Source organism: Corapipo altera, unplaced genomic scaffold (assembly GCF_003945725.1).
Source record: "Corapipo altera isolate COAL_440 unplaced genomic scaffold, ASM394572v1 71, whole genome shotgun sequence".
In the NCBI taxonomy this organism is placed as follows: Eukaryota; Metazoa; Chordata; class Aves; order Passeriformes; family Pipridae; genus Corapipo; species Corapipo altera.
In genome coordinates, this window is record NW_020884916.1 from 1,698,795 (window position 1) to 1,713,518 (window position 14,724).

General features: G+C 53.6%; 2 protein-coding genes across 3 annotated transcripts in view; both read right to left on the bottom strand.

Moving 5' to 3' along the window:
• The window catches only part of DIXDC1 (DIX domain containing 1), a 31,522-nt gene extending 24,600 nt beyond the window's left edge, over positions 1-6,922 (bottom strand). The window contains exons 1-2 of one of the 2 annotated variants that reach the window (XM_027655604.1): positions 6,855-6,922; positions 5,363-5,457 (exon numbers count right to left, since the gene is read on the bottom strand). In XM_027655604.1, coding sequence (XP_027511405.1) covers positions 5,363-5,413 — 51 coding nt within the window. In that variant the 5' untranslated portion in view covers positions 5,414-5,457; positions 6,855-6,922. Of the gene's footprint in view, positions 1-2,825; positions 3,088-5,362; positions 5,458-6,854 lie in introns of those variants that run through there. The other variant, XM_027655603.1, reaches the window with a different exon arrangement.
• A 131-nt stretch (positions 6,923-7,053) lies between these two features.
• Positions 7,054-14,202, bottom strand: CUNH11orf52 (chromosome unknown C11orf52 homolog). The gene is made up of 4 exons (XM_027655754.1): positions 13,860-14,202; positions 10,889-10,929; positions 10,110-10,156; positions 7,054-9,800 (listed from the first exon to the last, which is right to left on the bottom strand). Exons 1-4 carry the CDS (start codon positions 14,045-14,047, stop codon positions 9,564-9,566), a joined length of 513 nt encoding a protein of 170 aa, XP_027511555.1. The 5' UTR covers positions 14,048-14,202; the 3' UTR covers positions 7,054-9,563.
• Positions 14,203-14,724: the final 522 nt, after the last annotated feature.

Here is a 14,724-nt window from a genome sequence, read left to right on the forward strand (position 1 = left end):
GGGGAATGTTGCAAATATCTATTTTAAATTACTCACTGCACACAAGCAACTCCGTAATTAAGTTTGCCAGAGGAAATCATCCTCCAGCTTGAAAAGGAGAAGCTTTGTTATTGTTAAAATACAGGCCCATTTCTGACACAGTCCTCTGTGCCCCATCTGTTTCAGAGAACAGGCAGAAGTGTCAACACATATCTCAAATAAATTGCATTTCCCTGAGGAGGGAGAACAGGCTGAGGCCACATGGCCAGAGTCACCACAGAGGAGCCCCTGCTCTCTGTGGTTCCTTTCATCATAAACTCCTGCTTTTAGCAGCCACACGTCCCCATGGCACCATCCAGCTGTGGGGCTGAATTATTTATCTGCCTCAGAGCAGGGGAAGGGCTTGATGAACAGCAGGGGAACCCCTTGGAGGCAGGGCAGCCCATTAATGAGCCAGGGAGGGATGCCCAGGGGGGAGTTCATGTCAAACATCAAAAAAAAATCCCCCCTGGTTGGATGCTGCAGGTGACAGGGCCCACGAGGGGTTTTGGCCAGGGGCTCTGGGAGGGGAACACACTCAGGGGGCAGTTTGCAGGGCCCCCTTTCCAAGCTGGGACTCTGCTCATCCCAGAGGAAACATCAGTCCCACATGATCCGTGGAGTAGAACAGACCCTGAGCTGCAGAAGGGACAGCACAGTGCATTCTCCAGCAGTAATTATGAGGTAATTGGGCTGGTTTGGGGTGGCTCTCACTCAGAAGGGTGGGCAGAGAGGGGAAACAATGCAAAGGAACAAAAGAAACTTGCTTGTGGCATCCTGCCTGTGCTGGGTAACCTCCCAGGCATGGATTACTGGCCAAAATTGTGAGATAGAGACACAAACAATCAATACCCCTGGAGAAAACAGGACCATGCCTGGCCTCCAGGTGCCAGGGGATGCCCCTGAGCTCTGCACATGCACCCAGGAGCTTGCAAGCAGCTCATCTGTGTGTGTTAATGCACAGATTTGGAAAGCACACCCTCTGCATTTCCAGGTACCTGCTCACCCAAAGAGCCATCAGGGCAGGAAAGATGCCCCATTAAAGAACAGCCACTGGACCAGCAAGGAAATTCCTGCAATGCCCCAATTCCCTGTGTCACATCAGGTCTGACTTCTCATCTCGAGTCTGATTTTTTGGGGTTTAGTCACCTGCCTTCCCCTGTCAGGGGGCTGTGCTGGGGTCACACACCCTGGGACACTCCTTCACGTCCAGGAACTTCTGTAAATAAGCACCAAAGGTACAAAGAGGCAGGGGAGGACACACAGGCACGGAATTACAGGGTTCCTCCTGATCTCCAGCCCTGCCTGTGATGTGGTGCACGTCCCTGGCAAGTCACTTACTCTCTCTGCACCACAGGCTCTGCACTTGCAAAACTGATTTTAGTTTGACTTTTGTCAGAGGCTGAAGTGTGTGATGTGGCAGAGAGTGGGACACATGGGGGAGAATCTGTTTTTATGGTGGGAGAGGGGCGTTTTTTCCACAGCTGGGTAAAACCAGACAGTCAGGGTGGGGCCAGCACTGAACGTCACTGTTCTGTGTTCCCTTTATTAATTATATTATATCAATTATATTATTAGTATTCAGGCTACTATTAGTTTATGCCTGAGAAGCATCTGCTGCCCTCAAGCACAGGAAGCGTGAGCTTGAGCTAAACCAAGACCTTTGCTGGCTAAGAACGAGACTGATACTCTGTGGAGGAGGGGATGGAGCGTTTCCAGCTACCCCGGGCGATCAAAGGAGACCCGAGGCGGAGCCCAGAGGCTCAAGTTTCACCCCCAGTTTGTTTTCCCCGGGATGAACCGGTGCCGTGGAGCCCGGCAGGGATGTTCATGTTCCGTGAATAACGGGGGTTGAGCTCTGCAGGGATGAGGAATCACTAAGCGCCAAACAAAATTCAGCTCTGTGCCCTAAGAAAGAGGAAAACCACCCCAAGAGACTGTCCCTGATACCGAGTGAGGAATCAAGAGAAGCCACTCGTTGGTTCCAGCAAAAGCCCCCACTTTTCTTCCTTTTCAGTTTGCAGACAAGAAATCATCCTCCAGCACGTCCTGCCCTGGCATTTTGTGCTGAGTCCATAAAAAGCCCAACAGAACTAATTCTTTGTGCACCCCAAGGAGGGAAATCACACTGCACTCGCCACACAGCCACAGGATTCCCACCTTGGATTTGGTACTTCTCCTTATTTTATGATTTATTAGCCTCCTAACAGCAGAATAAGCAAATAAAGAACGCTTTAAAAAAATTACATTTTCCTGACCAAGCTGAATTTCAGTCCCGTTAGAGGTTCAACTTACAGCAAAAGATGGGGGGGGGGGAACCACCCAGCCAGCTCGCTCTTTGTCAGCCTCTCGCAAGAAATGGGAGTCCACAAAGCAGATTTACAACCTTCAGACACACAGACATCGGCAGAGGAGTCAGCTCCACACGACAAACTACTCCGGAGCCTTCTGCAGTTTGTGTTATTTACTGGTACGACCGTAAAGCACCGGGGGAGGGAATAAAAACTTCGAGCTAAAACCACCGGCGGTAAAACGGCCACAAAAAAAAAACAAAAAAAAAGAAAGAAAAACCAACGAAACCCTATTGCTGAATTGAATTTGAATAATCTGCCCTGGCTGCAGTTCAGAACAGAGCTGTGCGGCACGGAAGGCTGTGCTCCCTTCCGCCAGCAGCCAGCCCGAAATCCCGCTCCTTTTCCTGCTTCCCCGCTCCCTCAGAGCGCAGGGAACGCAACGATTCCTGCAGAAAAACACGCGAGGAAGTGAGGTTTGGGGGACGTGGATTTTTTTTTTTTTTTTCTTTTTACCTCTGTGAAGCCCTCCTGGAGAATATCCAGCAAATTGCCCCTGGCCAGGCAGGCGAGCATCGTCCTCCGGGAGCCCGCGGGCGGGCGAGGCTCTCAGGGGACGCGGGGCAGCTCCGGGCGCCTCTTCCTCCTCCTTCTCCTCGCAGAGACAAAGGCCTGGAGCTCATGGGGGACCGCTCTCATCGTCCCATATGTGCGGTGCTCGGGGCTCGGGGAGAGTTGAGCCAAAGTCCGGGCTCGCAGTGGGCATGCCCGGGGAGGGAGGGAGGGAGGGAGAGAAGGAGGGAGCGGCCGCAGGGATGTCACGGCGTTCCCATGGAAACGCCTCCGCCCGCGAGATGCAGGACTCGAGCTTCGGGGTGGGTGAAAAAAAAAAAAAAAAAAACCACAACATCTGAAACTCATTTTCCAGCCCCGAGCGCGCGGGAAAAAAAAAAACAAAAAAAACCAACAAAATAAAATAAAATAAAAATAAAAATAAAAATGAGGTTTTTAAACCCACCGCAGCCAGCGAGCCCTGCTGGTGGAGGGAGGGCAGGGGAGGGACAGCAGAAGATGCCTGGGGGGGGTTCAGGAAAGCAAAAGGAATCAGTTTTGCAGCCCCCCCCCCCCCCCCAAGAAGAGGGGCCGGGCTACACCGCTCGCACATTCGAGTGTTGAAACGGTCGAGGAAAAAGGAAAAAAAAAAGGGAGAGGGAGGAAAACGCTCAGACTGAAGTGAAATGCAATTAAATGAAAGCCCCGGCACGGTTCTAAATCAATAAGTGCGCTCAGCCCGGGAGTAAGTATCGGATATCTCTCCAGGCTCGTATCACCTTACAGGAAATGCCCCGGGGGAAAAGGGAAAAAAAGGAAAGAAAGCCCTGTGGGAGTGGGTGAAAAGGCTCCAGGCAGAGGCTGCGCCTGCACAGGAACGCTGCGGGGACTGACCCGCGGCCCCAGGTCCCAAAGACCCGGCCAAGCACTTCTAAGCGAGACACACGTTTAAAAACAAGATTTTTTTTCCTGCCTAAAAGTGTTGAAGCATCTCGAGGCAAAAGCGTAATTTCACCATTTTCCCTCATCACGCGGGGAGAGGCGGCTGAAACTCAGGGAGAAAGCAACAGGTAATTTCCCTCTCTAACCAACCCAGGACGTTCCAAAAGGAGTCACCCCCCCCCCCCCAACACCTCCGTGACATCTGAGCTTTAAATTATTCATGTTTGCTCTCCCCCCCGCTCCTAATTCACCGGGAATGGAGATTTTTCTGTTTTCCTCGGTTGCAATACCACATCTGTGAAGCAAAACAACAGATTACTGGGAGGCTTTGCATAAAACCTCGTAAGCTGGAAATGCTGGGGGTTGGTACCTTGATCCAGTTTACTTTGGAGCCTCAAAATGCCATTAAATAGGCAGCAATAAATATTTATCCCCATCTCTTTGTGATGCAATCCAGTAGCCTGTGCCTTTGTAATTTCACTAAAATATTTTGGAAAAACGAAGTGGTTTCCCCATCAGGCAGAAAGTGACCTAATTTTGAAGCAAAAACAAACAGAGCCTTTACTGTGGAGTTTATAATGCTCTTGTTGACTAGTAATGTATTATATATATATTTACTTGTTACATTATATTTGTTCATAATATTAATATATTGATATTTCTAATATTCTTACAGTACATTTATTACAATTATATATTTGGTATTTTTATTATCTGTTTTTCAGGGCTACATAATAAATGTGCAACACAGCAAAGTGTTCTCTTTCTGTGTGCCAGGCTCGGGTACAGAGGTTTTGGCATCAGAGATTTGCTTCTGCGTGGGGTTTCTTATCTTGGAAAAGAACTGCCTGGGTCTGACAATGGGAATGTGAGGGAATAGAAAGCAGGCTGTTCCTGATGGCTGGACAGGGGCAGGCCATGCTGAGCCATTCTCCTGTTTATTATTATTCTTAAGGGAACACCTTGGGTGCACGTGTGTGCTGAAAACAACTCTGAAAAATTAAATGCTATTTCCCCCTTTGTGTTTCACTCCGAAATTTTTCAGCTTCTTGTAGCAGAAAACGTGGTTTGGGGTTGTTTTTTTTTTTCAGTTTTATGGCATCATAAAGTGCCTTTGAATGTTCCCTCTGCAAAAAGCAGAAGGAACAGCCTCTCACTGAAATGATGCTCCACAATCCTCCCAGAGTTTCCCCCCGGGGAATGGGGAAATTCCAAAACGAAGGGCACGGGGCAATGATGCCAAAGGGACACGTTCACAAGAGGTGTTCCTGCTGTGAGTGACCTTCAAAACAACCCCACGGGGTGGCAGTTTGGTTGGTGGCATTGCCATCTCCTGGCCACTTCTAGCATGAACCCCAACCCTTGGCCTTGCACAGCTCGGCTCTTGCTGATAAAATGTTGGTTGGGGAGAGAAAAGAAAGTGAGGCCGAGCCAGGAATTCATCCAAATAACCCAAATATGCAACTTAATGGCTTTGTGTCACCCGGTGTCCCCTCCCAAACTCCCCAGCAAGCCCCCAAAGCAGAGGTGACACACAGAAAGGACCCCTGGGGACTCACAGAGGGTGCAGGAGGTGGGTGACAGGGCACTGTGTCCATCAGAGTTCCCATGCTCAGCTCAGCCCCCAGGGGAAGGTACCAGCACTCCTTGAAGCCTGAGGGGAAAAGCAAATATATCAAATAAAAAGCAAAAAATTTTCTCAGAGGGAGAACAGACAAAAAAACCCCTGTCTGAATATAATTAAAACAAAGTGGGAAAGTTGCCCATTCTCTTAATTTCCTGCAGAAAATCTATCCAAGGGCTACAGCCTTAGGGCCATTTACACACATTTGCATTTTCTTCGCCGTGTAAAGCATGTCTGGTGGACAGAATTCCTCTAAAACACAGGGAAAAACCATTCCTGATTCCGTTGTCTCACACTGCACACAGGCCTTAATCATCTCTTGCCATCTCCAGAGAGGGAATCCAAATTCAGTGGCAGTCAAATCTGCCAGTCAGAGCTGTCCCCAGTGTTAAATATTCAGGGTGTCCTTTGATTCAGGGCGTTTAGCCCAAACAGCACAGAGTCATAAATAGTTTTAGGACAAAAATTCCACCTACCAGGATTTTCTAGTAACATATTTCCTAGTAATTTATTTCCTAGTAATTTATTTCCTAGTAATTTATTTCTTAGTAATCTGTATTTGCTTTGCCTTCCATCAGAAGTCCCGAGGGAAGTGGGGTGAAAGGGAAGGTGGGGAGTTTGGGAGCACTGCCAGGATGGTTCTGTGGGAAGGACTGAATGGCAGCAGGAATTTGGGGGTTTAACAATCCTTTAGAGGTGGGAGGGGTGTGACCCTGGGGCAGGGGGTCACTGGGATGTTGGTTGTGCCATCCTGGTCCATCCAAAGGGCAGGGGTGGGACAGGACAGGGGAAAGGGGTGAAGCTGAGTGGGTTCTCTCAGGCTGGAGGTGTTTTGGGGCTCATTCTGCAGAATGAGGTGTGGGACAAGGCCCAGAGCCCTCCCAGGGGTGTGTGACCCCAGGTGCCCCTGGAAGTGGGGTGGGATGGGGGCCTGGAGCGTGGGGAGCCCCAGGAGCAGCAGGGCTGGCTGGGGGAGCCCAGGATATGGGGTGGGGGACAGGGATGAGGGGAACAGGGAGAGCTCCCCGGGAGCAGGGGAGGCCTGGGGGGGGTGGGGGAGGTGGGATGGGGTGAGATGGGAGAGGTGAGGTGAGGTGGGGTGAGGTGGGATGGGTGAGGTGGGATGGGGTGAGGTGGGATGGGGTGAGGTGGGATGGGTGAGGTGGGATGGGGTGAGGTGGGATGGGGTGAGGTGGGATGGGTGAGGTGGGATGGGGTGAGGTGGGATGCAACGAGCAGGGATAGGGTGAGGTGGGATGGGATGGGGTGAAACGGGGTGAGGTGGAAGGGGGTGAGGTGAGGTGGGATGGGGTGGGATGGGGTGAGGTGGGATGGGATGGAGTGAAATGGGGTGAGGTGGGACGCGATGAGCAGGGATGGGCTGAGCTGAGGTGCGGCGGGTACCGGACCCGCTCTCCCGGCCGTACCTGCTCCCGGTGCGCGTCTCCGGTTGCCGTGGGGACAGGGGCGGGATGGGGCGGGATGTCCCTGGCTCCGCCCGCAGCCGGGACAGGGGCCGGGAACGGGGACTCGAGAACGGAGAGCTGCGAACGGGACTGGGATAAGGGGGGGACCCGAAGCCCAGCACTGCTCCCCCGGAGCCTCCCCCAAAGCGCGGGTTTATCACTTAAAACGAAACATTCCGCCTTTAATGCTACATCAACATTAACGCCCACGCGTGACGCCCGCGGGAGGCACAGGAGATACAATGTTGGGGGATTTTAATGTTCAAAAAGTGCCAAACCGAGTCCTTTGGAAAAAAATCCGTCGCACAGAACAAGCGGCTTTCACGTTTCTCTGCTGGAAAACAGGCAAAGTCACCACTCCTGGGTGGGAGCACGGGAGTGTCTCCAAGATGTGCTGCACTTCCAGAAACGACCCCAAGTGCTGTGGAGCTGGAGCTCCTTAGAGAGTCGGAGATAACCCACCACTCCAGGGCCCAGGCTCTCACTAAAACACAGCTGAGCTCCCACCCATTCACAGCACAGAAGGGCTGAGCCACAGACCAACAGAACTGAATAATGTGACTTAAATCTCTGAGCCAAGCCCAGTCCTGCTTATGTCCATGGCAGAACTGGTTTGACATGATGGATGTGCAAATATACACCAGTTTGGGCCCAGGACCTTGACCCTGGTGTCCCTGCAGCTTGACCTCAATGTCCCTTAATGTCCCCAGTCCAAGCTCTGCTGCTGGGGGAGGAAAAGCTTCGTGCCATTCTCTGTGCATGCCCCTGCAATAACAGGCTGTTTGCACTTGGATTGGTTTTTAAAATCATTTGTTGCAGTCTTGCACCTTCTACAGACCCTCCCATCTCCTGAGCTATAGTCCACGTTTGATGATGTTTCTAAAAAGATCCAGTTTGTTCCTATGATGCAGAGGGCTTGGCTGGAACTGGAGCCTTTCTGGTTGTACCAGGGGTCAGTACAAGGAGGGACATCCCTGCTGCCCAGCATGGACCAGGTCTGGCAGCCTGTCTGGCACTGGGCTGGCAGAGCTGAGTGTCCCAGTGCCCCATGGCTCCCTCAGACTGGTGTCAGTAAACCCTGTGCCCACTCAGTCATCCTCAGCCCAAAGGGTTTCATGCTGGGCATGGAGTACAGAAAGAGGAGCAGGAAAGGGAGCTCAAAGCCAGCCCTTCCAATAACATCATCCTGTACCCCTTGTAAATTGAGGGCAGCCCTTACAATAGCCCCACTGAGGTCAGCTGCACAGCACTGGCCAAAAAAACCCTCTTTTCAGGTAGAAAAATATATCATATCCATTATAAAAAAAGACCTTCTACACAGATTCCTCTGCCCTTACAACAGCCCTGCTGAGGTCATGGACAGCATGGCCAAAAGGTAGAAAAAGTTCAAGATTGGTCCTCAAACAATTCCACCTTAGCAAACACCGCCCACACCAGCTTAACTTTTTGCAACAAGCAGGAACTCCTTCATTCTTTTTACATTCAGCTGAGTTATAATATGCAATATTATGTATGTACATTAAAGGTACCAAGGCGTCCACTTTTAAACACTGGCAATAACCAGGTTGTCCCACGACCTGCATCCAGCTCTGCAGACCATTGCTGAGGAACAGAACGTGCCAAGCACTGATTTAGGACCTGAAGGCAGTGCCTGGGGCTCTGTTCCACTGCCAGTGCTGCCAAAGCCAATGCAGGGGCAGGAGCCTTTTGGACAATTGCTGGGCTGCATTATTAACACTATTTTAGATCCCTACACAGACACAGAGGGGTGTCTGGGAGGGTTAGCAGGTAACACCTTGTGCTGTGTGCTCTGTGTTACTGGGGTTTATGACTAAGGCTGACAGTACAACATGAGAAAGAATGGAGGCAAAGTCCAAAGTCTTCTCTAAGGCTGCCCAGTATCTCAGGCATGCAGACAGCTGCTGGACTCTAGGGACTGGATAACTGCCTTAAATCCAGGGCTGCCTCACAGCTAAACTGCCAGGTTTCCTTGTTTCACTCCCAGTCAGAGCCAGGAGCTCAATTCTCACTCGTGTGCATGGAGGGCTACAGATGCACAGCCCATCAGTGAAAGGAATTGTCCTGTATCCCTCTTTAATTCTGCATTCCTGGCTCGGTTTTCCAGAGCTGTACATGGCCACAGAACACTGCTTTTTGAGTGCCCACAGTGCATGGCTCCAGCCACGTGGCAGGTGTTGGAAGAAGACATTGCAGTGGATGCTGTTGAAGGTTTCATTTCTTCACACCATCACCCACGTGTCAGTCCTGCACATTTCAGAGTTTTCTTAACACTGACACAAAGCCCTGTGTCGAGACCTCCCTCGTCCCAGCCCTGAGTTCTGTGTGCCACATCCCAGATCCAGCTGTGCCACAGCAGGGACGTCCTCCCTGCAGCTCTGAGCCTTCACCCCCCCAGGGGCAGCTCTGCCACCTCCCAGTGCTCACAGGAGGTGGGTTTCCAGCGTCAGGGGCAACCCTTCCAAGGGGAAGAGGGTTTTTTTCGTCAGCAGAATCAGATGGGGAACTGCCCACGCTGTGAGAATGTCTGTGGTGGGAGACACTTCCCCCCAGAGTCTCGGTGTGTCCACGAGGCTCCCTTGGATCTGCAGCATCTCTAAGTCTGAGAACTCCTTTTGCTGCTGAAGGAGGAGGAGGAGGCCACCAAGTGTCTCACACCAGGGTGCCATTCTTGCTGTCGTACTTGAGCCTGGCCCTGGGGAAGTTGAGGGTGGCATATTCCGTGGCATTCTGCAGCTGCAGGTTCTTCACCTCGGCCGCTGAGCGCTCCCGGGCCTTGGAGAACACCTGGATGTCTGCATAGTGGATGCTCTCGTCCTGCTGCACCCCCTGGGCTTTGCTCACCGTGGCGTAGACAGGGACATCAGGGACATCTTCGTACGTGGGAACCTTTGGGGAGGGAAAGCTCTGGAAGCTCAGCTCCCTGGGCTGCTGCTGCCCCTGCCTCCCCCAGCCCCAGCCCCACCCAGCCCTCTGACACCTCGGGGGTTTCATCCTCCTGCTTCCACTGTGCTCCAGGGGGGAAAAACAGTGTCCTGCACACTGTTCCCACAGCTGGGAATGCCTACACAGAGTGAGAGGGTTCATGGCTCTGGACAAGCTGCCCCGTGTCCTCCCAGCCCACCCAGCCCAGGGGGTGGGGGCCAGCTCTGTCTTCTCACTGCACAATCAGGGAAGAAGCTCTGGGAAGCTGGTTACCTGCCTGCCAGGCTGCTGCTGTCCACTCTCATGCCTCACATTAGTTCCTGCAAGGGAAACACCAGCAAACCAGGTTAACAGCTGTTTGTTGTTCCACCTCTGGGTGCAGCAATGCAGTGCCCCGCCCAAGGGCTCTCCCCACTGGGCACAGATCAAACCTCCTCCTCATCTGCCACCCTCAACCCTGATGCTGTCCCTGAGAAGAAAGCCTGGCCTTGTTTCTTTGGGAAAAATAAGGTTTCCCAGGATGACAACATGCTGTGGACCGCAGTGTTCTTGGCAGAACCCAGGAGTACAGACACAGCACAGAGAGCTTCCTTGTCAGGCCCTTGGAGAAGTCAGATCCAGTTTTAACTTTGTTATTTCCTTTGCTGCCTGACAAACATATTTTGCCCAGCATGGCCCAAAGGCCACAGGAGACAAGTGAGCTACTTAAGGAATGCACTTTATTCTGGGGGACTGTTGTCAGGCAGATGTTTGCAGCTCTTACAGGAGTTTGATGCTGCCAACTGAGAGCACTTGCCTGGGTTTTGATGTGAGACTTTGATATCCTAAAGATGCTGCTGAAGTCCCTTCCCTCCCCCATGGCACACCACACCCTTTGCTTTAAGATTCAAAGAAATGTTGCCTTTTGCTTCTACCGAGCTCCTCTTGAGGAAGGTTAAGCACAAAAAGTGTGGGAGGGGAGCTCAGGGATCCCCTCACAGCCAGCACTGACTGATGTCACCCAGCCAGGGGCTCAGTCACCCCACCTCTAAAGCATTTTCACACCTCCTTACCTTGCTTTTCCTTCTTTCTTTTGAAAAGGGAAGGACACTTCCTGCAATCAGAGAGAGACACGTGAGCCCTGACAATCCCCAGCCCCTGCCCTCCCAACACACAGACCCAAACCCCCACCCCGGGTACCAGGGCTGTGTGGGGTGAGACAGGCCCAAGAAGTGTCTCAGAGAAGAACATGATCTCAAAGAGCACAAACCCTTCTCAGGGGGTCAGAGGCTCTGACACCCCCATTCCCTGTGCTTTGCCCCCCCTGCCCAAGGAGCAGCCTGCACAGACCTTGTGCTAATTCAGTGGTTCAGACAGTTTTTCCTGTTCTCAGCTTTCCACTTAGAGCACAACCAAACCAAACAAGCTGTGCACTTATTATTAGCCAAGCCAAACCCTAATCTCAGCTGTACCTGTGTGACCAGGAGGGGACAAGCCAAACACAGATATGTTCCAGCCCTGGGATGAACAGGAGCCAAATCCATTCCAGCTGTAACAACAGAGCCCAGAGCTGAGCTCCTGCAGGCTGGGGCTGGCAGGGGACAGTGCTGTCACACTGTGGGACAGATGCATGAAGGAAATGTCACCAGTGCAGGACGTTTGGGGGGGTCAGGGAGCAGGTGCCAGCCCTTGTATGGCTCCTCCTGTGCACACACGTCCCTGTGCTGCTGGCCACAGACCAACAGTGCAGCTGAGGGGCTCACAGGCCTCTGCTGGATGGGGCTGCAGGGTCCCCATTTGGTCTCCAAGGAATACTAGACGTCCCACACGGTGTGCATTTGCCAGTTGGTCCTGCCACAGTGCAGTGCCCGAGGCAGAGCTGTGCCCGTGCTGGTGCCCGGCGGGCGGGGGAGCAGGACAGCGTGTGCAGTAATGCCTTTGGCACTCCAGTGGGAAAACAAAAACCCAGCCTGAACGCAGGCAAAGAACCCGGAGACATTCAAAATGGTCAGTAATGATTAACCAGCCCTGCTGGGGAAGGCAGGGGCAGCCCCAGGGAAGGCAGGGTGGCCACACGCAGGGATCCGGAGCTGTTCCACATGTCCCTGCTCTGAGCTACCCAGGGGGGCACTGAGAGCCCTCCAGCCCCTGACAGGCAAAGTCTGGAGGGCTAAATCAAGGTAGAACTGCTTTGACCCTGATATTAGCTCAGCTGGTTGGAGCACGGTGCTAATAACACCCAGGTTGTGGGTTTGACCCCTGTATGGGCCATTCCCTTAAGAGCTCGATGGTCCTTGTGGCTCCCTTCCAACTCAATTTGTTCAATTTGTCTGGTAGTGGTTCTCCCTTGGCTCTTGCAGCTTCCTCCTCCACTGTGTGCAGGGTCTCCAGGGCCCTCCTTGGCAAGGCTTGTGTGCCAGAGCACTTTCCCTCGGGCATGTTGTGGGTTGCAATCAAAGCAGCCCCATTTGAGGCAGAATCAGCAGGTCTCCTCTCCCCTCGGCTGCCAGGGAGGCTGCTGGATCAGCTGCTTGGTTTGGTTGCCTCCCTCCCCTTGTGGAGGGAGCATTACAGGCAGCGTGTGGGCTGGAGCTATTCTGGGCTGTCTGCAGGATAAGCACAGCCAGGCAGGAGACGGCATCTCCCAGTAATTGGGACGTGTGTGGCAAGGGAAACGAGAGCAGGGAAACCTCTCCCCCTCTTCTCAGAACCAGGTCAAACATGTTGTAACTCCCAGGCTGAGAGGAGCACATCATATTCTCCATGACAGCACACATGTCCCTGCTCCTACACTGCTTCTTCTCCTCCTCCCATGTCAGTGCCATCCTGGTTTCGGCCCTACATAATCCTGAATTTGGGTGTGTTTTCCTGTCTGTGCACACTTTAGTGCCCTGAGTGGTGAGAACAACCTGGGGCCTGCCCTGCCCGTGGTCATGCTTGCAGAGGCACCCAGGCCCGAGGGCATATTCATCAATAACTCTCTTCTGTGAATAAATTTGCTGTAATAGCTTTTCTTTAAACACCTCAGACTGTGCCCCAGGCAGCCTCTGATCAGGCCCTTTGTTCACTGATGCCCTGCTTACCTCATTAACCCTCCAACACAGGGTAGAGGAAAAAAAATGGGAGTTTTGGTGGGGGACACATCAGGACCCAGCCTTCCACCTCCCACCTCCTATTCCTAAATCCCAAACTCCTCTGCCCTCCAGCTCAGGGCTCAGGTTGGCAGGACCTCGGCGTCCTGAACCTTCCTCCACTAGGTGATGCTGTCCCGCTTGGAATTATTAAAAACCGCCGATGAATTTCTCATACTTTTAACAAACGCGGTGTTGGAGAGAACGTCCTCGGAGCTTCACTCGGATATTCACGGCTCTTCCCCTTGTTCCACGCTCAGAGCCGAAAATATTTCCACTTGGCACCCACTGATGCTCCACTGTGCCCTTTCTCTGCAAGCGGGAGGTCCAGGGCACGGCGCGACCCAGGAGGGATTAAAGTGTCACCCTCCCTCTCTCCCTCCCTCCCTCCCTCCCAGGGAGAAACAGCGACAGCATCTCCCAAACCTGGCCAGGACTCCCGAGCGTAAATAAAGTCCGGACAGCCGCCGGGAGGGAGAGGGGCTGGAATGGCTGAGGGCAGGAGGGGGTGGCTGAACCGCAGGACCCCTCCCAGCAGTGCGACAAAGGGACACCTTGGGGTGTCTCCCTGCCCGGAGGGGCGAGAACAGAGGTTTGAAGCAGCTCCTTCCCAGAGCTGCTGCAGGAGCCCAAGCTGGCACTGCGGGGAGGTGGCACAGCCCCGTCGGGGCTGAGGGATGTGACAGCAAAGCCCCTCGTCCCCTCTCCCCTCCTGCCCCTGCGCCTCCCTCTACACCCCCCAGCCTTGACCCCTCGCTCCCTCCTCCTGTGCTGGTGTGAGCTGACCGGGAGCGGGGCTGGGAGCCAGGGGGGAGCCCCGGCAAGCCCAGCACAAGGACGCAAAGCTCCCAAAGCCCTTCCGAAGCGCCGGAGCCTCCCGTGCCCTCCGCGCCCCTGCCCGCGCCGGACTCACCCCGGGCGCCCGCAGCTGCACAGGTTGCCCATGTCGCTCCTTCCCCCATGGAGCTGGAGCGTTCTCTGGACAGGGAGAGCTTGTATTTCCTGGTTCCTGCTCGGCCCCTGGCTATTCCAAGGGAGTGTCTGGCAGTGTCGGGTTTCTCTCCATGGGCTGCGCGGGGCTGTGCTGGCCCCGTGTGGCATCTACCGGGGGTGGCCCCCGGGGCCCGGATCGCCCCTTGCTCACCCCGGGAGGAGGGGGAAAGGTCCCGCGTGCCCCCAGGGCTTCACACCCGGGGCTAAAACTCTGTTTTCTGGTTCTCACAGTGGCCGTCCCGCCGCTGTCCCTCTCTGCCCCCGGCGCCATCCCGCTGATGCCAGCAGTGATGCAAAAGGGGACGGAGGAGGGACTTCAAATGTTCCCGAACAAAAGGAGAAGCCCCAGAGTGGGAGCCCTCAGCGCTGTTCCTGCTGCTCATCCCTGCAACCCAAGCAGGATGTCAGAAAAATGCGTGGCATGGGCTGGCATCACCTGGGAAAGGGGGAATCTGCTTGGGAAGGCCCAGCAAGAGGGGGCTGGCAGGTCTGCTCTCATCTCCTGACCTGCAACCCCAGGGACACTGGTGGAAACCCACTCTTCTTACACCTACCTGGGTGAAAGTGTGCAGTGTTGTGCTTTTGAGCAGGACAGGATCCCATGAGGCACCTCACGTCATTAAGGGCCTGCAGTACAGCTCTCAGGCTCACCCTCAGCATGGCAAACAGGAACATGAACATGTATTTTATCCCTCTACTCCTTTGAGAGCCCTTCAGACTCTGGCTGGTCATTCCTGGGCTGATCCTGGTACCCAGTCTCAGGCAGCACTAGGAGAAGTGATGCT